The 25,056-nt window shown below is 34.7% G+C and overlaps 1 protein-coding gene and 1 long non-coding RNA gene across 8 annotated transcripts; both read right to left on the bottom strand.

Annotated features, from left to right (window-relative positions):
* LOC147078105 (BSD domain-containing protein 1-A-like) lies at positions 1–22,197 on the bottom strand. Of its 7 annotated transcripts, none has more exons than XR_015072267.1 (10): positions 22,037–22,197; positions 12,734–12,893; positions 8,781–8,897; positions 7,170–7,227; positions 6,825–6,922; positions 4,537–4,745; positions 3,884–4,161; positions 2,932–3,276; positions 1,007–1,562; positions 1–840 (listed from the first exon to the last, which is right to left on the bottom strand). XR_015072267.1 is itself a non-coding variant. In XM_085961211.1 (9 exons), the coding sequence occupies exons 1-9, from the start codon at positions 22,045–22,047 to the stop codon at positions 1,348–1,350; spliced, it is 1,491 nt and encodes a 496-aa protein (XP_085817337.1). In that variant the 5' UTR covers positions 22,048–22,197; the 3' UTR covers positions 1–1,347. The 7 variants fall into 7 exon arrangements, 2 of the variants coding, with proteins under 2 accessions (XP_085817337.1, XP_085817338.1); XR_015072268.1 differs by having other exon boundaries at positions 1,150–1,562; XR_015072270.1 differs by having other exon boundaries at positions 2,932–3,273.
* LOC147078106 (uncharacterized) lies at positions 18,293–21,529 on the bottom strand. Its single transcript, XR_015072272.1, has 4 exons — positions 20,598–21,529; positions 19,480–20,509; positions 19,141–19,195; positions 18,293–19,024 (listed from the first exon to the last, which is right to left on the bottom strand). It is a non-coding gene; the product is annotated as an uncharacterized LOC147078106 (long non-coding RNA).
* Positions 22,198–25,056: the final 2,859 nt, after the last annotated feature.

Genomic DNA, 25,056 nt, shown 5'->3' with positions numbered 1-25,056 from the left:
TCTCAGGGTTAACATGCTTTTTTAGAAACCTCTGATATAGCATAACAATATATTTAATGGCAGTCAATCTAAAGTAATTAGCGTGACCTCATTTACAGGATGGGCGAATGGAGAACAAAGGGCATGCCGATGCCCTGGACACGTTTCAAAAGCGACATACCAGAGGTACTGGCAATAGTGGACAACTATTGGAGTGACAATTTTCAACAGGAGAAATTGTATGGTGTAAAATTACCTAGATACCTACCGTAGAAAAGATATTACGATTTTTTTTAATATCCAAGTAATATCCTCACTATGGTACGTGCCTAAGATTGAGTGGTTTTTTATTTACAATAAGTAAAGAACGAAGGTAAGATTTAAAAATATAATTACTTATTTTTTTTCACTTCTTTTCTACTAACTCTGAAACTGTCCCTCATTTGTAAATCACCATATGAGGACGAACACAGATATAATTTTAACTTGTTGATGCAAACAAAAACCGATCTGCAATGCGTTCACCGATAAATCTATTTAAAAAAAATTAATTCTACCGACTGAGGAATTTGATTTTAAATTCAAATTGATAAAAGTTTTGTACTATGTCATTTGAGTCATTATTTGCGACCTGGGTTACATCTTTCCGCATCTTCAGACATTACGCGCACTCACCAATGCAAATACATACTGACAACGAATACAGTTAACGTTTGTTTATATAGTAGTTTAATACAATAAAAGAAGGTAAAAACCTTATAATCTACCAAGTAAAGGATCAAGTATAAAAATAAATTTTGAATATTTCCGTGCATGGCGTAAATATGTTGATAAGTCTAAAAGCAACAATTCTCAGGGCAGCTATTTGTACGTTTGGCTTTCTGTGGTAAATCAGATTAAATTGGATGTTTTAAAATTTCAGTAAAATGTTTGTAAATTGTCAACAAACTAAATTTAAAAACGATTCTGATTTACCACAGACAACCAACCTAACAAATGGCTGCCCTGAGAATTGACGTTTTTAGACTTATCAACATATTCACGCCATACGCGGATTTAAAGTGTTTAAAATGAAAAAAAACCCGTAGAAAACCTAAGATACTATGTATTCAGTAGGTTTAATAGTACAAAACTTAAATTAGTTTGAATCAATTTTTAGTTAAAAACCACGGCATACAAATTTGATTTATAGAAATTTTCTACTTAATTATCCTATGCAGGAATTGAATTTTTTCATTAGCAGACTAAATTAAGTCTATTTAAAAAAAATGCAACAATTCAGTCGTTATCATATTAAATCCCCAATAATATTCCCGTTCACAATAACAAACAAACGAACATATTGTATAACAGTATGCGCGGCTGCATTCAGGAGTGGGCGAGGTCTTCGATTTCGAATTCCTTTTCCCAGCTCTCGTCCGAGTTGCTACTGGCATTGTCGGCCGCCGTCTTCTTCTCGCTGAGCTCTTGTCGCAGGCTCTTGGGTGTTTTTTGGCCTTTGGCAAACTTGTCGGACTCGTCCACGAAATGGTCTTCAACCAGCTTGCTCTCTAGGTCCGTTTCGGATGGAGCCTCGCTGACGGCTGTGGATGTGACGCTTATATTAATAACGGCAGAAAAGTTTGGACAACAAATTGTAGTTCATAATATAAATATCTTTTTTATAATAATTACAACTCTTGAAAATGTTTTTATTGTGGTTGAATTGGTAGCTAAATAAAAGTTAATATCCTGCATGGAGATATATATAGATCAGCAGCCTTGTTTGACATTTGGTTACAATTACATATTATAAATTACTGTTTTTGCTTAAGGCTTTACCTCAGCTGAGGCATAGTCTAAAAAGATCGTGAATAGACGATGCGCGGATTGCGGGTGCAAATGATGCGAACCGAACGAAATATAATTTGTCATAAAAATTCAACATGCGTCCTTTTTATGTTATGATATTTGTAATAATAATAGTATATTCATTGACATGTTTTCTTTTTCAAGTACATGCGGAACGTTTTTAAGTCATCTTTACATGATTTAAGAATATATTCATTCGACTCCATCACAAAAGAAATTGACGTGCGAACAGGTCAACTATCCCTCTCCGAATGGCAACTCGCCTCAACGCGGCCGAAATTTCGTTCCACATAGTGTTGAAAATTATTTTCCGTTTCACTTATGTACGCTCATAAGGCTATTTTTCTAGACCGAGTCATTCCTAGAAAGTTCAGAATTATATTATATATTGGATTGTAAAATTATAATTAACAAAAGCAACGATGGAAATCAAAATGTTAAAGATAAGATCGTTAAAGGAGCTCGAAGAAGCATTGTTTCCGCCAAAATAATACATTCAATCATTACAATGTTAGTCGGTGATAACATCTCTATCGTAAAACCTCGTTAAATCAAAATAGACAAGACCGAAAATCGAAAAAAATCAAATTATGAAACACAAAATGTATGGCAAAAAAAACTTTGTAGAAACAGTTTTTTTCAGATAAATTATAGTAATATGGTGATTATTATGGTTCATTCATCAAATTAATGAAATTATGAATTTTCGCGAATATTTCAGTTTAGAGTAAAATTTTAAATAACCGTGTTCATATTAACGAGGTTTTACTGTGTTATTCTCCTTGAAGTTTTGGATACCAAATTTAATACACAATTTTTTTTATTCAACGACTAATTCAAAAGATTTAAGAATGTAACATTCTTTTATTGAGCATGTCAATCAAAATATATATAGTTTGGAGTTGTCTCAGAAAAATCTGTTTCAGAGTTTATCCTATTGAAGAATTTTACAATCTTAAATGTTGTGTATCACTCTTAGTCTTGAACAAAAAAATCATTTATACAGAGGATTGCGTTAGAGCTGTGACAATTTGATTGATTGTTTGGGTGGGTTATCATTTCGATTAAATATGAGAGGTGCAAGCCAAAATAACGTAGTACCTTTGGAATTTTTGCTAAGAGCGGTGGAGCTGCGATTCACTTTACTTTTGCCAACGGGCTGTGCTCGACGGGCGGAGGATATGGCGTCGGAGCTCTTGGAGCGAGAGTCAGCCACGTTTCTTTTGGCGGTCGTCGACTTCGCGTCGCTCTGTTGGCTTTTGACGGCTGAGTTTTTCCCTTTCCCACCCTTGCTCTTAGAACCCGTAGCCCCCGCGCCATCGGCAGGTGGTATCTTCGCCGCCAGGGTATAGGATATCTGTTTGGCCGATATCATCTCCTGTTCATATTCTTGTAACAGTTGTATCTGCTGTTCTTCAGAAAGTTCGATGTTTGAGGCAAAGTCTTCTGAAATTAAACAAATTATACGTTTATCATATGTGTTCAACATCATGTATTACATAATATATAGCGTCGTGAGTCCCAAGTTCGAATCCTGGGTCTGGCAAATACACATATTGTTTTTCAATTTGTGTATGAGTCACGATGGGCCAAATAGGTTGAGCAAGTAGCTGACATCCATTTCTCGTAAAAATAAAAATCTGTTAATACAAACGTCCACTCTGTGGAGCCCCATTAGGATCGGACATGGTCAAGAGGGAGATCTATCTTTATTAGAGAATAATATAAGGAATCAAGAGCGATCCTCATTAATGGCACTCAAATCGAGCGGGTCAATAACTACACTTATCTCGAATAAAACATGTCTATTAACATAGGTATGTATGATGAGATTGTTTGCAGAACCAAGATGACACCTGAATATTATCTCCAAACGTAGCCTCCCATTGCTAATGCACATGTGACATGTGTGACTGTTTACCATAGGCATCTCAATAATCCATTTTAAAAGATTTGCTCCACACTAGAGATTGTCTTGGTTATACCCAATAAAGTTGCCTGAACCCTGATCTAAATGAACTGAATGGTATACTGGAGTATCAAAAGCGTTCACCATTATCCCACGCAACATCTCGAGGGAGGGTATCAGCGTCACCGTCGGCGTAGTCGGGAGTGACGGCAGGCGACCCATCGAAACCTTCCATGAGTGAGCGGGACTTGGAAGAGCCGTAGTTGGAGCGCACGCTGTCGTCGGAGCTGAGGCTGCGATGCTCAGGAGACACCCGCTCTGCTGCCAGGCTATCCACCACCGCGTCCGTGCACTCCTCCTGGCCCACCGGATGGTTTGACTGAGCGAAGCGGTCCTCCACCAGGGCTTTCCGGAAAAGGTACCTTTGGGACAGATAGTGCATCAGACACATTGAATAAAATCCCTTTTCATTTCTTTATCCAAACATTCTGATTTTTCTCTTGAATGTTTCTTTCTCCATGTTGGAAAGGTTTTATAATATACGGCACTATTATAAGTGTTACATAATCAAAACTCTTCTATAGAGATGAAGTCTGTATAATATGTGAAAGTGAGGCTGATAATAGAGGCTAATGATTAAATTAGCAGCAAGTCGTTTTGCATTTGTGGCTTTACACTCGTGTTGAGAATTTCTTCTGGAATCTCGAATAAATATCAAAATACAATGGGCTCGATAAGCCACCTTTTTATCAGGTCAAACTCTTTGATTAAAACTAGCCAATAAAATGGGGGCACACCTCTCCCAGAAGTCATCTTGGGAAACAGCGGAGGGGACGAGTTTCTGCATTTTGTCTCGCAGCACGAGAGAGTTTTGCAGGTGTCTCTGGAGCGTGCATTCGAGAGGACGGGGTCGCGTCTCAAGCCAGGCGGCCATCCGAGCCAGGGCTGCACCTTCCGGGGCGACCAGGTAAGTCGCGTCAAGCCGCTGCAGCGTCAGCAGGTCTCTCTGCAAAGCAGGGGAAAGGTCTCAATTGAGTAGAAAATATTGTATAGTAGCCCGCAGAAAACTATTTTAGAGCCTAATTAAATAAATATAACCAGTAGGTACCTACCGATATTTAGAAAATCATCCAACACCTCTATGGTAAAAATTTGGTAATTATTTCATAAAGGGATGTGCTGTTGGGTATAAAGTTTGAAGAAATACATTTATTATATACGAGGGTGGGTCAATAATTCCTTAGAAAAAAGCATTAAAACAGTTTTTATTTTTGTATTTTTTTTTTATTTCTCAACATAATCTCCTTGGAGCTCAATACACTTGGTTAGACGTTTCTCAATTTTTTTTAAACCGTCAGAAAAATAAGTTTTCGGAAGGTCCTCAAAATAAGCATTTGTCCGATCGATGACTTCTTCATTTGAAAAAAAACGTTGTCCACTTAGCCATTTTTTTAAGTTTGGGAAAAGGAAAAAGTCACTGGGGGCTAAATCTGGCGAATACGGTGGGTGGTCGACCAATTCGAACTTCAATTCTTCAATTTTAGCCATTGATCGTAAACATTTGTGAACACGGGCATTGTCCTGATGAAAGAGGATTTTTTTCCTGTTTAAATGAGGCCGTTTTTCTTCAATTTCGTTTTTTAGCTGGTCCAATAAAGATGCATAATAATCCCGTTATTGTTTTTCCTTTTTCCAAATAGTCAACGAAAATAATTCCACGTGCATCCCAAAATACAGTAGCCATAACCTTACCAGCTGATTTTACGGTTTTCGCCTTTTTTGGACATGGTTCGCCTTTCGCAATCCACTGCTTTGACTGTTCTTTCGTCTCGGGAGTATAGTGGTGTATCCATGTTTCATCTACAGTCACAAAGCGACGAAAAAATTCATCCGGATTGCGTTGCATGAGCGACAACAGGGCTTTAGAGGCCACCACCCTATTGCGTTTATTGTCGACTGTGAGCAAACGCGGCACCCATCTTGCAGAAATTTTTTTCATGCCCAATTTGTCATGTAAAATAGAAATGACGCTACCTTTTGAGATCCCTGTAACCTCAATTATCTCACTCAACTTTAATCTTCGGTCACTTAACACCATATCGTGGATTTTATTGATCATTTCTGGTGTAGTCACCTCTACATGACGTCCTGAGCGTGGTTCATCCTTTGTTGATGTACGACCACGTTTAAATTCATTTAACCAGTTATAAATAGTTGCAAGTGAAGGAACAGATATGCCGTGAACTAAATCCAACTCATTTTTTATTTCCTTTGCTGTTAACCCTTTTATATTAAAATGTTTAATAACAGCTCTAAACTCAATTTTCTCCATTTTTGTAAACAAGCAAATTTTTTTTTTTAAATGTACGAGAAACACACGACAACCCAACCAATCTGATTGAAACTTCGCAGCATACTGAATCGGTAGTGCCGCTGCATGAAAACAAACCGCTTACAGTACTAGTCGCGCCACCTGTCGGCTTTTCTAAGGACTTATTGACCCACCCTCGTACCTTACACAATACGGATTCACCAAAAATTTTATCGTCTGAAAAAGGCACCAGAGGATTACTCCCTAAGGGTTCTTAAGCGGGGCACAAAGCCATTTGTGTTATTTCAATTTATCATAAGTTACCACAACATTCAGTAGGTAATTCAATGATAGAATGACTTAAAAATCTTGAAAAAAAATCTGATGAAAACGAACAAAAACTCACTCCTAAGAGCTGCCGCCATGTCAGATATTGTGTTGCCAGATACATAAACTTCGTAATTTAATAGTACTTAAACAAATTGGAACGTTATTTTTTTTTCTTGTTTCTAAAGGGAATTAAAGACTAATTTTTTTTTAGTTTATTAGTTAATACTGACTGATTAATTTCTTCATCAATTGAAAATGATTGCTTGCCAAGCGGTTCTCAGGATTTAAAAAATGTGGAACACATATTACACACGTCAGTGGTGTCAAAATTTACTTTGGCTTATTTAATCCTGATGTAAATGGAGTTCTTTCTATAAAAAATTATAATTTGGAGCAAGGATTGATTATTTACTAGCTAACAGTCTTCAAACTGTATTCTGTTACCTGCAGTGTAGTGAGCGTGACGGTGTCACCATCTGTGATGAGGATGGCCTCTGTGTCATCATCATCAGGCGAAGGATTCAGAACCGTGTTCACTTGATCTGGAATGAACAATAAATTTACTTCTCCAAGTTAAATTTAATATTGCAACATGCAAAAAATACTTTTCAGTTGTCACTATATGAGTATGTATATACATACGATAATATTTCCAGTGAATAATATTCTGTCGACATAATAGTTTTTTTAATCATAAAAGTTTTAGATAACATTCAATGGATGGACTATGTATTAATTTTAAATGAATATTGTACATTTAATAAGATCAAATCAAAATATGAAGCTCACCGAGGAATGTGCTAAAGCTCTTTCTCATGGTGTTGGCGGTGGATTCCGGTTCATCGAGCTACAAGGAAGATCAGACCGTGTCATGTGCGTTTTATCAACTTTAATAAATCATTATTATTTATATTACATACCATGAAAATTAAAATATTGTAACAACTAAGCCAAACAAAATTACTGTTATCATGGGATCTCAATGAAAACTATATTACTATAAACAAATGCACTCAGTCTACAATTCGTTACAATACGGGGACAGAATTGCAAACAATTTAAAGTGGCAACAATTCCAAATAACTTTCAATATTTCTAGCACAACTGTAAACGTCATAGCATGTAAAATGTCACTACTAATCTCAAACTGCATCCAAAATAAAAATTGAGGGGTTGAGGATAAAACAAATAGAAGTTACATATAATTTAAAATGCATCAAGAGCAGTTTTCACATCATCTGGTGTGAAACAGTATTTTAGTCCTATTAGTAATATTGGATTACATTTCATGGACTGTGTATAACATGTTATTATTTTAATAGCAACATTTGTAATTTCAATGTTTTCGCGTGACTTGTTCTTCAAACACTAAATATACTAATGATCTTAATTAAAATAAAACACAATATTATGTAGAATACGACAAATTTAACTTGATGATGCTTGGCGGCAGTGCTCATGTTGTTATCGAAGTTTTATCAGGATTAGAAGATATTATTCTCCACTTTTTTGATAAAAACAGAAATATAAAGACATATATCGCAAATTTTTCCATTGAGTCGAGATAATTTTATTTATACACAGTGCTCGAAATAAACCGGAGCAGCTTCAAAAAATAATTTGACCGTCTGAGCTAGGTAGGCCATATTTAAAAAAAAAATAGACAAAAAATTAAATATATATGTTTATATTTTCAGAAAATTATCGAATGCACTCCGCTCATAAAATTTTCCATTTCGACTGCTGGTTATGTGGCAATATTGAAATGTCAAAAAAAATTTCCTGTCATAGCCGCAATCAGTTTTCAAAACTTTTTCCAATATTGACGCATGTAAATAACACACAGACAAGAAACGTCAAATACTTGCATGTTGAAGTGAACGAATAGGGATTTGCGGGAGGTGATTTAAGTACACCTAGATAAATTTTTCGAATTCTAGTACTTATTCCTCATAATTTAATAATAATAATTACCAGTTTTGTCTGCTTAAATAAGGCATTCAACTGAAAACAAAATATACAAACTTACATGCTATATATGCCATAGACAATAATTAATTACAAACATGATCAGGTACTACATAATATTGTGTTTTATTTTAATTAATAATAACAACGTCTTTACACCAAGAATTGTCAGTTAACATAATTAAAAACATTAATAAACATAAAGAAATATCAATATGTTTTCATTGGAATGGTAATAAAGGATGTACAATCGCATATTTCATTTTACTCAACATGGTTACTGGGCACTTGTATTTGTTTAATAGTCAGCACCTCAACTATGACAAACGAGTATCGAGCATGATACACAAAACAATAATATGAATTGTATTTTCCATGCGAATCCGTGGCTGCAAGGTAATTTTTTAAAATTATAATTGAATGATGTGTTACTTTAAGTGTCTTTCCAATAGCAGAGGAGGTGGAGGTGATGACGTGCGACGCCTCGCTTTTGACGGCCGTGCTCAGCTCGTCCAAGTCTTTTTTCACCATCCCATACACTTCCGCACTCTGAGGATCCAAATACAACACGTGCCCACGTTCAGATATAGCCAATAGACAGACATTAACTAAAGAATTATCAGCGAATTACCTACCTGCGTTAAAATATTATAATAAGGATTTATAATGAATAAGCAACAAAATAAAATGTAGCATTATGAGCACATTCTTTACCGATGAAAGAATACACCAATAAGCAAATATTTATAGAGGTTTCTCAGAAATTATTGAATGAATGGCACCTTTGTATAAAATTACAACAGTGGCAAAGATTTGATACCGGTGGCGAGGGGTGGGGAGGTATGCTGTTAAGATCCGACATAAATAGTGCACACTAAACTTTGCACACGGTGTTGGTTAGTTTTTAAAATTCAATTAAACCCTCCCTAAACCAAACCATAATCAATAATATATGAGGCTACTATTTGGAATCACGGCTCATTGCCAAAACCATAATTTCCAGCAAAATGCAATAAACTGTTTTACAGACTAATAAAAGACTTATTTGTTTGATTTCTTAGTTCATTTGTAGTGTGTTACATTTAAAATAGAAAATAATTACAAGATAAAAAGAACTTTTTATATACGTTTTTAAATTTTCTGTTGAATCAACTTAAAATCAAACTTAAATAATTTAGGACAAATAAGGCAATTGTCAACAAATCATTTTTTTGCTATTTTGCAACAAACAAACAGATATAGAATACTGAAATGTCATTTTGATTTCCATAGTAACGCAAGTATATATTAATAATTTAATTGCTAGGACCCTAGACCCCTAGCAACCAATAATGGTGTCGAAATAACTTTTCATACAAAACAGAATTAACTGAAAATGAATTCAATTCTATTTAAAGATGGCTAAAAGTATTAAAAGAATGCATTGGCATCGTGTTCTGATATATTCTAAAAGTTTCAAATGTCTAGCTAGTCGGGAAGTTAGTTAAAAATTGATTGCAAGATTTGTACTGAATAAACAAACACCAGACAAACAAGAATACGAGCTAAGAAAAACGTGGTAATAAAGGGAAACTTGTGTATGCAATTCAATATAATAAAGAATCTATTTACATTTAAAGTTTGTATCAAGCCGGGTTTTGCAAGTAAAAGTTGGATTGAGCCGTTTTTGCAACTTAACAATTTGAATTAACCGCCTATACAATTATGCAACCAATGACATACCACTAAATAATGTTAGTCACATGACCCAAAAGTTGAGCTCCTATCGGCTAACGTGAAACGATCAGTGTTTGAAACTAAATGATTGTGGAATAAGCCACTGATTTTGATTTGATATTTAGTATATAATAAAACCGGGTTTGAGGCTACTGTCCAAAAATTTATTTAAAGTGTATTTTTCTTTACAAAATGGCAGTCGAGGTTAAATTTTCAACAATATTGGAATGAGCCGTGTTTGCAAATAGAGCCTCATATTCAAAAAAATATGTGTACAGTATTTATATTTATTAAGAGGTGTGTTTATTTTTTCAGAATATTAAAATATTTATTTAAAACTTACTGAATGTATTTGTAAAGTCATTGTTAGTTAATAATAATTATCATTGAATAAGGTTACCACATTAATAACTTGGCTCCGTAGGGTCAAAGAAAAGTATTAAAATTTTTAGCGAACAAAACACCAACAGTAGAATGTAAATTTACTTATGTTCGGGGTCTACTGTAAAGTGGAGAAAAATGAGATGAGGTTCTTTGACACTACGGGGCCGAGGTGTACATCGGTAAGGAATGTGTTTGTACTTGATATATACGAAAATATGCACAATTTTAAATAACTGCTAAAAAAATAATGGAATATAAAAAAAAAATCAATGCATAGGCGATCGATTAGCGGCAGTTTGTGGTATTTTAATGACCGCTAAACGTGAGATTGAACAGGCAAATAACTTTTTTACCACAACAATACAGGATTAAAATGTGGAGATAATAAATTCTCCGCAGCCAATTTGAAGTCTACAAGCAAACGAAAAAAATCGAAGTTTATAATAATATATAATTATGTACATAAATTTGTCTAAAAATCGTTTAGATAATAATTATTAGTAAGTAAATACTTGAGTGGATAATTCACATTAACAAAAATCATGAATGAATTATTGGAAGACTTGCTTTCAGTCGAAATGTAATAAAACAGGCAGTATTCATGTGATTTATCAATTTAAATGATATCCGGTATCTGTACCGGAAAAATTGATTGCGCTGACGAATTCACACCCTTATTATGGATGAAATTAATATAGTGTGATACAGTAGCGAAGGGTGGAGGTAGGCTGTTAAGATCCGCCATAAATAGTGCACATTAAACTTTGTTAGTCATACACATTTGTTTTTATTGAACTAAGACTACAATTTACAGATGTTATTGGTTAGTTTTAAAAAATCAATTAAACCCTGCCTAAACGAAACCATAATAGTTTTGGTATATTTTGGGCGATAGGTACGACAAAATTGTGCACACTTTTTCATTCGTACTTATTTGTTTTCGTTGGATTAAGAATACATATTATTACACATATTATCGGTTAATTTTTTTAAATTCAATAAACCCTGTCTAACCAAACTATAATAGATAGAAAATATTATTATATCCATAAAATATTCACAGTTATGTATGATTTAATTGCATAATTTTAGATATTTCATAGATAGACGAGATTTTGTTGAGTATAATCTATTATGGCTTGGTTTTACAGGGTTCAATAATTGAATCATAAAAACTAACCAACGCCATCTGTAAATTGTAGTCTTATTTCAATGAAAACGAATACATAATATGACTGAGAAAGTATAGTGTGCACTATTTATGGGGGATCTTAACAGCCTACCTTCACCCTTCGCCACTACTGTGATATTGCAAATACTGAGTAAATTCTAATGGATTCAAGTTTTGTACTATTCCATTTGAGTCGTTATTTGCGACCCAGGTTTCGCTTTTCGGCATCTTCAGGATCTATGTACACTCACCTACCTATTAAGTCAATAAAAAAAATATAACAAACAAATTATGAACAGCTGAAATGTTTGTAAAAAAACCCCCTACCTTATCAATAATAATACAATTGATAAGCATAATAAGCATGAAGATGCCGAAAGGCGAAACCCAGGTTGCAAAAAATGACTAAAACGGAATAGTACAAAACTTAAATCCATTAGAATTTACTCAGTGTTGTTTGTAATATCACAGTATATTAATTACTTCTATAATAAGGGTGTGAATTCGTCTGCGCAATCAATTTTTTCGGTACAAATACCTGATATCATTTAAATTGATAAAACACATGAATACTGCCTGTTTTATTATCTATTACTATTTGTTACCTGTAGGTTTTTGAAAAATTATGAGTTTAGAGTCAATTGAATGAGTTATGCAAATGGTAAAAAATCCTGGAATTAAAATATATCTTAGTTTTTCATCTCCAGTCAATTATCCGTGGACCATTCATATTAAGGCTATACTTCAGCTGGGGCACGGTCTAAAACGATTGTGACTACGCGATGCGAAGATTGTGCAAACGACGTGTACAGAACAAAACATAATTTGTCATGAAAATCCAACATGCGTCCATATTTAATTCCCCCGTCGCCATCACAAAACAAATTAACGTGTTCACAGCTCGACTTTCGCTCTCCGATTGCCAGCGAGTCTGAAATTTCATCGCACCTATAGTTGAAAATTATATGCCGTTTCACTGAAGTATGCTTTTAAAAGATACACGATATAACCATAGTACTGTTAAACAATTAGCAATGTACCTTCCAAAATGGATCTCTTAGATTATTTAGATAAATTAGAAGGGCTGTGTCGTGAAGGTAGATTGTGCGAGTACCTTGGACTTGGCGGCGGTAATCCAGGAGCCCCACCAGCCGCTGTCCGTCATCTCGGAGGCCTCGGCCGCATCCTCTACATCTAGGCTATTATGCGACGCTGTCGGGGACTTCTTTACCGGACTTCCTTCCTTCGGACTCCTCTCATCCTCACTGCCAGGCCTAAACAACTCCACATATTATATTCACATCCAGTTAACAAACCATATTAAGACATAGACAACATAGAGAGCGACGCCACGGATCTGTTGCCGGTAGACGACTAGAAGATGACAGCGAAAGGAATAGCGTTGTGGGGGAGGAGGATTGAGGAGACCAAGGCTGTAGGGTTGTAGTGCCACCAAAGAATTAGAAGATATCTTATTATTAAAAATAGTGTCATCCACAAATTATTGGTGGTAGGTGAAATGCCGGATCATATCCATAGGCGACCAAATTTTGATAAATAAGCTTTGCGAAAGGTTTATATGACTTATAAAAAAAATCAATTTTGATTCATTTTTAAGCTAACAGCATCTGTACAAATACATGGATTTATTGGCACCAATAGTGTGTAAACTCAACTATCGCGATAATAACTGTTTACACGTAAAAGTGCCGACTGTCTTATCTCATTCTTCAAGCGTAAGCGAGACGCATTGTTGTCATTTTATGGTGCTATTTGACTGGTTCTAAAAATTGGTAAACGTCAAAAATGCTCCGCGTAGTTTGTTTTTTTTTCCGGCGGGTTCGCCACTATCATTCTAAAATCGCGTGAAAATTCAGACGCTGCTGAATTTTTTTGATCCATTCATGCAATCTTGCAACTTGCACGATAATACGTATTTATACATGCATTTTATTGGTATGGCCACGATAATACGCACTGTCAGCAGTAAATCCATGTACGTGTAAACAGGATATAAAAATAAGAGGGTTGACATTGTTTTATCTCATTCATTTATCGTACCTACAGCTTTCGCGCTGTGTAGACATTTGAATCATACAATCAAACCAAAACCCAACACAGCTCACCCGTGTCAAATTAAATTTGTTTCATGTAACAGCTGATGTTTTTTTCTATTAAAAATACTGCACGCACGCTGTGTGTGGCAATAGGTAGATTAAATTACATGCGTTTTGTGAATGACAACAAAATTATATTGACAAATTCGATGTGTTGTAATCGAAACGATGTTTGTATGTGTAACCTGGTTAAACGAATCAAGTGACATTCGAAAGTGTTTTATGATCGCTTTCTGTTGGTAAATCTTAATTTGAACAAGCAAAAATATTCACCTGTTACTTTCATAGAATTTTGAATTAGGTATCATTGGCCGGTTGCATACATATTTAAGAAAAAATAAATATTTAAAGGTGAAATATTCTGAGTTTGACAAAAATTTTGGTTATCTTGTATTGACAACATAACACAATTCGGCTCTATGTTACGACGCTACTCCCTGGGTAAACGTCAGATTTTTTTACTCTACACTTGAAAGTATCTAAATGCCATTTTTTGAGCATAGACAACCATGGCTATCCAGCTATTATAATCGTAGACAATAAAAATAACCGCTATTATAAGCGAAGACAATAATTACGGTCACAGAGAACAGTGAAATATTAATTAACTTAATACCTAATTAACAATACAATTATTATTACGTTGGCTACAATACTTGTCGTTTACATTTTTCTATATCGGATATATTATGTTCTTCGTTCATTCTCTTGGCTCATCTCGACCGATACACCACGTGCTAGCTGAGCTGATCATCGGAATTATTCACCATTCATTCTTCGAGCACGAGTAAGTTTCGCTGCATTGCTGAGCTTCCACACACGTACGTACTAGTGAAGTATTTTGAAGTACTTTGAAGTATTTTCTTATAACGTTTATAGGTTATATAAGTAGGTACTTAATACGCATTTATCACGTGTTTCTCATAACGTTTATGGTTAGATAAGTAGGTACTTAATACGCATCCATCATGTCACGGTTTGTACTGACAATTGAAAAAATTTACCTTCTTAGCAGTACCGAAGAGGCCGCACTTAGTTTTTTACAGGAGAGAAAGTGTGAGAGGCTGCAAGCACCTCTCTGCGGTACTTGCAACAGAATCACGACGTGGGTGCGACATGGGCCTGGACACATGTGGCGATGCCCAACGCACAAAAGTTTTTCTAAGTCCCCAAAATCCGGTACCTTATGGGAGCAATCTAAATTATCGTTTGGTACCATCATCAAACTCCTCGCCTGTTGGTCATACCAATTCTCTGGCGTGACCACTTCGGAGATAGCGTCGGTTTCCCCCAAGACTATTGCGGTATGGAACCAATATTTCAGGGATGTCTGCTCAAATTATTTTGAAAAGAATCCATACAAAATCGGTGGTGACGGGGAAGTGGTAGAGATTGATGAATCGGTATTCGCTAGGCGCAAAAACCACCGTGGACGGTACCGAAAGGAGAAATGGGTTTTCGGTGGTGTTTCTAGATCTAACAAACAGGTATTTTTAACTGCGGTACCTGACCGTAAGGCTGCGACTCTTCTGCCACTCATTGCAGGCAATATTGCTCCCGGGTCAATAATTTATTCTGACCAATGGCGCTCCTATAATGGAATTCCGCAAATACCTGTAGAACCTGCTTACGAGCACATGACAGTAAACCATAGTCAAAGTTTCGTGAATCCTGAAACTGGGGTTCATACTAATATGATTGAGGGAACTTGGGCGCATGCTAAACAAAGGTTAAAGGCATTGTATGGTATCCCTGAATCGTCGTTGCCATCTTACTTGGATGAGTTCACGTGGCGGAAGAGATTTGCCAAAACCAACACGGATGCATTCAATAATATATTGTTGCATATCAGTGAATGGTATGTTGTGACATGAGAACCTCAACCTGGCTTGCCTGTTCTTCAAGTCAACCGGATTCAGAGGTCCTCGACTAAAGCCGCGTTGACACGGTCCACGTACGATCCAGGTACACTTGGATCGAGTGCCATCCAAGTGCACTCGTATGAGACATCTTCATACTAATTATTCCTATCCAAGCTACTTGGACCGCGTCCTACTCATCCAAGTTAACTTGGATAGGAATAATTAGTATGAAGCTGTCACTTGGGTGGCACTCGATCCAAGTGTACTTGGATCGTACTTGGACCGTGTCAACGCGGCTTAATGGATATTTGTTCTGATTTAATTTGTTTCAGTAGACTGCGGCAGCACTTATTGGTTATTATGAACCGGATTCAGGCGTCCTTAACTATCGACTAACCTACATGTTATATTTAATAATTTATTTATGGTGTAATTCCCGTGCAGCCACCAGGCCTATTTATTGTCTTCTAGCGCATCGTTTTCCATCTGGCTGTGTGAACTCTCCTTCGGGGCATGCATATTTATTGTCACCAGTTTTTGACAATCGGGCGGAATCCGCGCCGTATTTTTGTTGAATGGATATTTGTTTCAGTAGACTGCGGTAGCACGTATTATCTATTATGAACCGGATTCAGGCATCCTGACTATCGACGAACCTACCTGTTCTATTTAAGGCTATACTTCAGCTGGGGCACGGTCTCAAACGATCGTGACTATGCGACGCGAAGATTGTGCAAATGACGCGTGCAGAACAAAACATAATGTGTACATTTAATGTTATGTTTATTGTTCTATTACTAATAATAATATATTGACAAGTTTTCTTTTTCAAGTAAATGGGTAACGTTTTCTGTCATCTTTACACGATTTAAGAATTAATTCCCCCGTCACCATCACAAAACAAATTGACGTTTTCACAGCTCGACTTTCGTTCTGATTTTCAGCCGGTCCGAAATTTCATCGCACCTATAGTTGAAAATTATTTGCCGTTTCACTGAAGTACCTTCTTAATAATTTATTTATTGTGTTATTCCAGTGCATCCACTAGGGCTATTGTCTTCTAGCGCATCGTTGTTGCATATTTGTTTTGATTTAATTTGTTTCAGTAGACTGCGGAAGCACTTATTAATTATTATGTACCGGACCGCAGGCAATTCAGATTCTGCGTTTGATTTCTTTGCCCTGTTTACTGGCTTGTTCACTTGGTTTTTTCGTTTTCATTTCTAGGCCCATATCCCCATCAACTTTTTGTTTCTCCAAATAATATTTATGTTATCCTGCATAAGCCAGTTATCACATAGGTTTAATGAAGAACCATCGGTAGTCTCTAAAGCCATATTGAATAATTAGCCTTCCTATTCGTGTATTGTATTATCGGTAGTGAAGAGACGTGTTCCACATCCACAAAATTCAGAGATATAGGCATTTTAAAATTCCAAGTCTTATATTAATAACTATAAGACTAAACACTATATATTTTTGTATATACACCTTTATTACTTTTAATAGAACCATTCTGCGATCATATCTTGGTTACCCCACAACCATAAATTTTGGTATTTGAAGAATTTTATCGTTTGTTCAAATAAATGTTTTCACATTTGTATGGAATAGTTCTATTCATTATCGAGGCGACATGTAAACTAATTTTATGTTTTGATTGTTCAGTATGCTGGGAAAGGCAAGGTGAAATGTATCAATTCTTGAAACTGCCGCATTCTCCATAGCACAGGGTGAGTACATTGATCAGACATCATCGTTTTCAACAAACTGACAGTTCTAGGATTAAAGTGTGTTCTACCAGAACTATAAAATAAATCTACCTGCTAAATACATTAATGATATAATGGTATAGCCCAACGTTATTGATGCTATACAATTGGTCAGATACCAAAACAGCGTTTGATGAAACAATAACAATGTGTTTTGTTTTCTTTTAACACTAACAATATGAATTAGTAACTTCATATTCAATAAAAAAAATAATAAATAATAATTTTCTTTACAGAGACTGATGACCGAGGATCGCAAACATCCCAATGATTTAATTAAAATAAAAGAATGTGTAATACTTAAACCATTTGATAATTACTAGATACAATATTTTATTTTAATTAAATCATTGAGATCGACAACCAGCCTTTACTGCATGGCTAGACACCCCTATTCCTTCCGTCGTGATCACCGCCAAGGAGGTTTCAAATATTTTGCTGCTGTCTAAATCCATTATGTACCTAAGTTTCCATGTATAAATTATAATATAGTTTGTTAATGTTAATAAGAATTAATTAATTGAATATATTTGTATGTATGGTGGTACAGATTTTGCTACCGTCTAATTCGTTTCCATGTATAAATTATAATATAGTTTGATAATGTTACAAATAAGAATTAATTAATTAAATATATTTGTATGTATGGTGTATTATAGTGGCCTGCCAGTTTCTTTGGCAGATTCTTCTGGTAAGAGCTCATCGAATTGCCGGATTTTATGATAAGAATAAAAAATAAAAAATAAATCTTTCTTTCTCTCTTTTCCCTCCGACAACACTTCCAGCCCCGGCAGATTTTTATAAATCTAGCCGTATTCCCGGATTTTATTCCCATCTTTGGATGAAATTGGTTTTTTTATGGTAAATAATGTATTCTTAGTTTATTGGGTTATTTATGGGAATATTTAAATGAAACTTTCAAGAAGAATAGAAAACCGTTTAATAGTGCAGAGGAACTTTACACGTGTACTGAGTCTCGCCTCTCTTCACCTTGGCACATTCCTTACATACTCTTGACGGGTGTGCGTTGCTGGAATCGTCTGTAAGGTATGCTTAGATAATCCGACAGGCAAATCCAGCATCACATTACGCCTCGTAGCCTGAGAAGACGAGACATCGTTACCAGAGGACAGTAATGTAGTAACAACAGACTCAGGCTTCGTTACACACTTATTTCTGTAATTGAGGCCCAAATTCATCATGTCGCTGAAATGGATAGATGATATCCTCACTATGGGCTTATCTCTCCAAGAATGTAAGATACCTAATATCTCCTTTTATACAGATAACCAACTCGCCCTTCCGTTCAAAGACTGACTCAAGTTGAAGACCTCTATTTTTGCGAATAGTCCCACAGACTAATGTTTTTCACCAGCCAACCCGACACTACTGTAAACTGCCCAGGTGCTGGAGTTTATTCTGCTGTTGACCACGATTCAGTCACACGAGCACTAGGTACGCCTTGCATGTCCTCGCCTACCACGAACGACCTCACCTACTTCTTCTTCCACACCGGTCACTCCCTTGACCTCCTTTGTGTCCGAGATGGACCAGGAAGTGGGTCCTCGGGCGTGTCGACACCCGAGTCCATACGAATGCGTAATCCTGCTCTGATCATCTGTTCCAAAGGCCTCCATTTCAGCGTGAAAACAGGCTGGAATCAAAACAATATTCCACTTTAGTAAACTGAATTTAATCCTCGGGAAACACGGGCATTGTCAAAACGTTCGATTAACTTATATAAATTATATTTGGTGATTAAATTATTACCTTGTGACGTATATATTAGTCGATTATCCGGATAATATTGATTGGTTTGTGACAGCTGAAACAAAAATAAATCGTTATTTTTGGATGTAGAAAAAATACGTGACTTATTATACATACATAATTATTGTATGAAATAGTTACAATTATTCAATATTCTAGGCTTATAAAATAATATATCGGCACATTATGAAGTAATTGGCATATAATGAGAACTTTCAAGCAATGCATTCGGATATTTTGACAGTTATCTGACATCCATGGAGAAAGAGGTAAAATGAATTTAAATTACCAGAAACCATCAATAAACATACAATATCATAGATAAATTATTTCTCTTACCTTATTGAATCCCGTTCACGAGAATTCTCTCTCTCTCTGGAGATGGTTGGATTGATAGTTATTAACTGAAATTGGTACTCATAACCCGGCATTGTATACTTATTATTATTCTGCCGATAAGTTGCCATTTTTGACAGCTTGCAATACTGTTCAATATTGATAGGTTGGCCCATAGACTAAGGTTGGCCTCCGCCACGACGTGAAGTTATCGGCAGAATATTATAATATATAAATGTATCCCTTCGCCGGCCACGGCCGATTATTATCGATTGATCGTTTCAATAATAATATAGTAATATTTTGTTATCATGTCGAAGCGTAATGAAATATGGAAGTTCCTATTTCTTTCAAGCGTTGATTATATTTTGGCTTTTTTTTCTTTTAAAATAAAGCTACGTCTTTTTCAACCTTGTAAATGGCTAATTTTGAAACAATAATAATTAATGTCGTCCACGAAAGCCGACGATAAGCGCGGTTGCAATGCAGATACGTTTCATAAAACACTTATTTACATATTCCAAAGTTTTTTCGTCGGCCTTCAAGACAAGTAATAAGATAGTAGTTATAATATATTAAGTTGTAGTCTACCCCTAGGTTGAAAGCATAACCGAGAAAATTAAGATTTAAAAAAATTACGAGGTTAGTTTGGTATATGTAATATGAAAACACGCTTCATGAATATTTATGATAGGTATATTATGCCGAAAGGTAAGTTTTAAGTAGGAAAAGTGGCATTTTAATGAAAACCAGTGACGTTTAATTTCAATCAGTGCGAGCCGTTTTATCGAGGCTATTTGACCGGGCCATTTGTTTGTGGAGGCGAAATGTTTTTGGGGCTCATAAACTGGAGCCTGTTTTATTTATTATACATTTAATTAAATGAATACAAATACGGAATACTGACTATGGATACATATTATTATCTTATAAAAACAATCACTAATCAAAGGGTAAATAAATGCCATTCAATGGCTCATTTTCATCTCACTCGTATTTCTTATTTTATTGATTAAATTTGAGTCGGAATAATCTGAAACAATAACAATATCGTTTAGTTAACACGGCTAAATTATCTATAACGTTATTTTGAAAAATTTTCCTTATTTTCGCATACTTACCTACCTATTTGAAGCGTTTTTATATGAAGGTTTAAGCACGAGTGTCTTTGTGTCGAAGGTTACTTTATAATTATTTAAATTTTATGAAATGCATTGGCGAAGTCTAATATGCTATACTGATTTTTGTAATCTATTTTTCATTGTAAAAGATTTTTATATATGTACTTATAATAGCGTGTTACCCATATAATAGCATTTTTTCAAAGATTGTCTATGCTCAAAAAGTGTCACTTAGATGCTTTCAAATATTGAATAAAAAAATCTGACGTTTACCCAGGGAGTAGCGTCGTAACATAGAGCCCACAATTCAATTGGTATCAAGGAATTTAGTTCACTATGAAGGTATACAAAAACTATAGACAGAGACCAATTTGTATATTATACATTGTATTGGAGCAGGACTTTCCACGGCTGCGGTTTACATTGACCAAATGCCAATAATACGAAAGTTAATAAAAAAGACAGGTAGATGATGGGATAATTATTATTACCCTAACTTGGTAGGATGTGTTAAGTTCTGGTTTGTATTTAGGTTTGGAATGATTTAAGTGAAAGTTGTACAATTGGAAGACAAAGACATTTGATAATGTGCAGAGTGTGCCAGTTGATGCCATACTTAATAATTATTTTCTATTTGATTATTCGTACACATCCACTTAACAATTTAAATGTAGTCTCTTGGAGGAATCTCATGTGACATCTTAATTGAACTAAATACAAGGTCAGTCGTCTAAGATGGACACCAACTTTACACTCTTCAATGAATCAAGATGAAGCAATGAAAAAAAAACAATTCTTTTTGTATCGTTATAATAAATTGACTCAAAATATTATTTTTGCTCTATTATTTTGACAGATTGCAAGATGCGGAAATGTATGGCAGGTAAGTATATAAATTGAATACTACGCACACGGCTGTTCATTAGGAACGCAGAGACTTTGACAAATAGAATACGATTTTTTGAATCTTTATCTTATCACGATATTTACGTCAAAATAATTTGACGGGTCACATTTGCGAAAGAATAAACTGAGAATAATACTATCGGTCAACGTGAAAACAAAGAAGCTATTTCTAAATAAAGCATGTATGCGAACGAAATTCATATTATGACTGATAACAGATTTGTAAACAAACATAAAATAGAAAATACAAAACGCCATACATACTAAACAACCTGTATTTTTTTCTAATTGTATGAATTTGACACGATCAAAACAATGTCCATATGATCCAGTTTTGTGTATGTTGCGTAACTTAGTTTATAGCAAAAATTAAGAAACGAGCTACCTAATTATTTATAAGTCATTTTCATGAATAATCGGAGCTGTAAACGTATTCATTTGCTGTTAAGACATGAGTACCGATAATCCGAATAGAAGCGATAAAAACATTGGGTTCTGTAGATTTTCTTGATAAGCGAGAACGCATTACTTACTTGTCGGCCATTCCTGTGTATTTATTTGATTGTTCACTGATGCTAGATGGTCATCGATTATTAATGATGCACAATTTTGAAGTAACTACAATTTTATTTCACGCTAAAAATGACATTCACAATGTTGACATGTTAGTCGAGTATTTGTTGACAACAGCCATATTGGAATTTATCAGAGAAGAAACCAACATTTACACTGCGTTTATTTTACCTGTGCTGAGTTCGATTACGAAATATTATATTAAACGGAAATAAATACAACAAAATTTCATGACAAATACTTTGAATCGTCTCACATGAACTAAATGGATATGATATGGATATTATATTGTACTCACAAACATAATATTATTATCTTGTCAAAAGGATACAATTTTATTATGACATATGACGCAGTGTGAAAGTCATACCAACCTACCTAATGTTATCCTAAAATATTATTATGCTGAATTTCCCCGTAGGTACCTGATGAAAATAATATTACAGAGGTTTTTTTAATATAATTAAAAAGTGTTTTTAAAATATGTATGGTGATTGAAATTCTAATTGAATAAATTTTAATTATAATATTTTATTATTATAGCGAATGAATACTCTATTAATTGTCCAGTGACATCTATAACACGTTTTGTTTTTGAATTTAATTTTAATGTTCATTGAGTAGTAAATATCAAAAATCATAGATGCCACTAGTATTGTAATTTATAAATTATTGATAAAAAAATATTTAATTTAGTTTCTCTATGTACGTAGTATAATATAATAAATTATAAGTAAGAAAGTAGTTTATAATATTGCGTATGTCTAAAATTGGAGTTGTGAGTGACCAAGGGATACAAGTGCCAAGAGAGTACACACAGTGACATGCTACCTACCTCATCATCCGCAATAGTATGCAACCGAACCATTTATGAATCCCACATTCAGGTGGGTAAATTTTATAAATGTAGATTAAACAAAATCACGTGGAAATATTGAGAGGAAAGCTAAAAAGCACCCTAAACATTTATTTTGAACATAAAAAGATAATTGGGCGGAAAGGCCGATTAGATTGAAAAAAAGTTTGGTGGATGAAAAAAACCTCTCAACTATGATTTTGGATGAATTTCTTTTATAGAAACGACCGAGAGGGCCAGGGATTAAATATGCGATGCGCAATACAATTATCTTCGTCACCTGCCTGCAGTGCTATTCTAAATAGTTATAATAACACTGTAGGTATCGCGTTTCCGTTATTTTTATTGTTCCAAAATAACACGGATATCACTCGGAGACATTTGATAAACAAGGCGGTTATCTACAATAGAATAGTTAACATGTTCCAAATGCATTCGAGTAAGTACGATCTTTAATTGGATTTTTATCCATTTCAAGTTCAGTATATTAGTTATATTTTAATAATTTTGCTAGACCGAGTAAAAATGGCGAAGACATTTTAAATAATTACAAGATAAAAAGAACTTTTTATATTAGTACTTACAACGTTTTTAAATTCTGTTGAACCATATAAACTTGACTTGACTAGCTTAAACGATCAAAAAAAATTGTACTTGACATATCATATTGATTTCCATAGTAACACACGTATATATTAATAATTTAGTTGCTAGGACCCCAAACCCTAGCAACCAATAATGGTGTCGAAATAACTTTTCATACAAAACAGAACTAACTGAAAAGGAATTCAACTCTACTTAAAGATGGCTAAAAGTATTTAAAAAAAATGCATTGGCATCGTGTTCTGATTTATTCTAATAGTTTCAAATGTCTAGCTAGTCGGTAAGTTAGTTAAAAATCGATTGCAAGATTTGTACCGGACAACGAACCACCGGACAAATTACTATACGAGCTAAGAAAAACGTTGTAATAAAATAGAGAGGTAGACATAGTGGAATAATTCTACAGTAGCACCTTGGAACGGCAAAGGCTATTCGCAATTGCATTGATAATATTGTTTGCTGGTATTGAAACATACGTTGTAGCAAAATACACCAATAGTCACGCGAATCGTGCATGGTGTCACTATGATGATACCTAATTTTAATGCTATAAAAAAATTCGCCCCACACTAGTATGTGAATTAAACGCTAATATTGAACTGCTAAACCATCTAAAATTTGGGCCACACTGTTAACGTCAAGATCTCTTTACTTAGAATTTAAGTTTTAGATCCTTTGGCAGTTTTATAGCGTTTAATTTATATTGTATTATTTATTTTGTTTGTTCTCTGTGCAAATTAATTTATCACATAGAAAGCATATAAACTCAGTCAAAGTATCTACACTTGAATACGCGGTGACCTCAGTTTTGGATAGCTGCTTCTAATACATTCCCAGCCCAGGCATAAACAATACCAAATTAATTGGTAATGCTTCACATCCAGATGTAAGGTCATGTGATACGCTTGGTTAAGACAGGGTGTGGTGTGAGGCGGATTGGTTTGGGTCGATGTTTGTATTTGATAATTACAGAATACCTAAACTATCAACGTATGTACCAAAGGTAAATAAAAATACCTGGGTAGTGTACAAATAGGTAGGTAGGTACATATACATATGTAGTACCGTAGGTACGTGACCTATGCGAAGTTTTGCTGCATTTTAAAAATTGCATGCGACAAAAAAACTTCTGCCGGTGAGGTTTATAGCTTCACTGCATTTAATAATATGTTAACACGTTCCAACCTTTCCAACCAACATATTGTGTCCAACCAAATAGGTAGGTACGTTAAATAAATCTCCCTATAGTATATAGATAAGAGATAGAACCTATATAATAAGTCTATGCAAGGACAATAAAATTATTGAAAACATGTTACTAAGGTGAATAATTATCATTAAATTACATGCACGTGCAGCCTGATAGCTACAAAAGAGAGCTTGTAATTTCTTGACTATTTACCAATTTCGATATTTGGGAATTCTTGAAAATTCAAGATTGGTTCATTCATTCCTCGTGAATACGTAACAAATGAATATGTTTTTGTGAATTCCATTCGAAAAAAATCGCCCGGAAGTCGA

The sequence above is a fragment of the Rhyacophila brunnea genome, unplaced genomic scaffold, assembly GCF_057557595.1.
Source record: "Rhyacophila brunnea isolate RB1 unplaced genomic scaffold, BYU_Rbru_1.0 scaffold_12, whole genome shotgun sequence".
NCBI lineage: Eukaryota > Metazoa > Arthropoda > Insecta > Trichoptera > Rhyacophilidae > Rhyacophila > Rhyacophila brunnea.
This window is presented reverse-complemented; position numbering and strand designations above follow the sequence as displayed.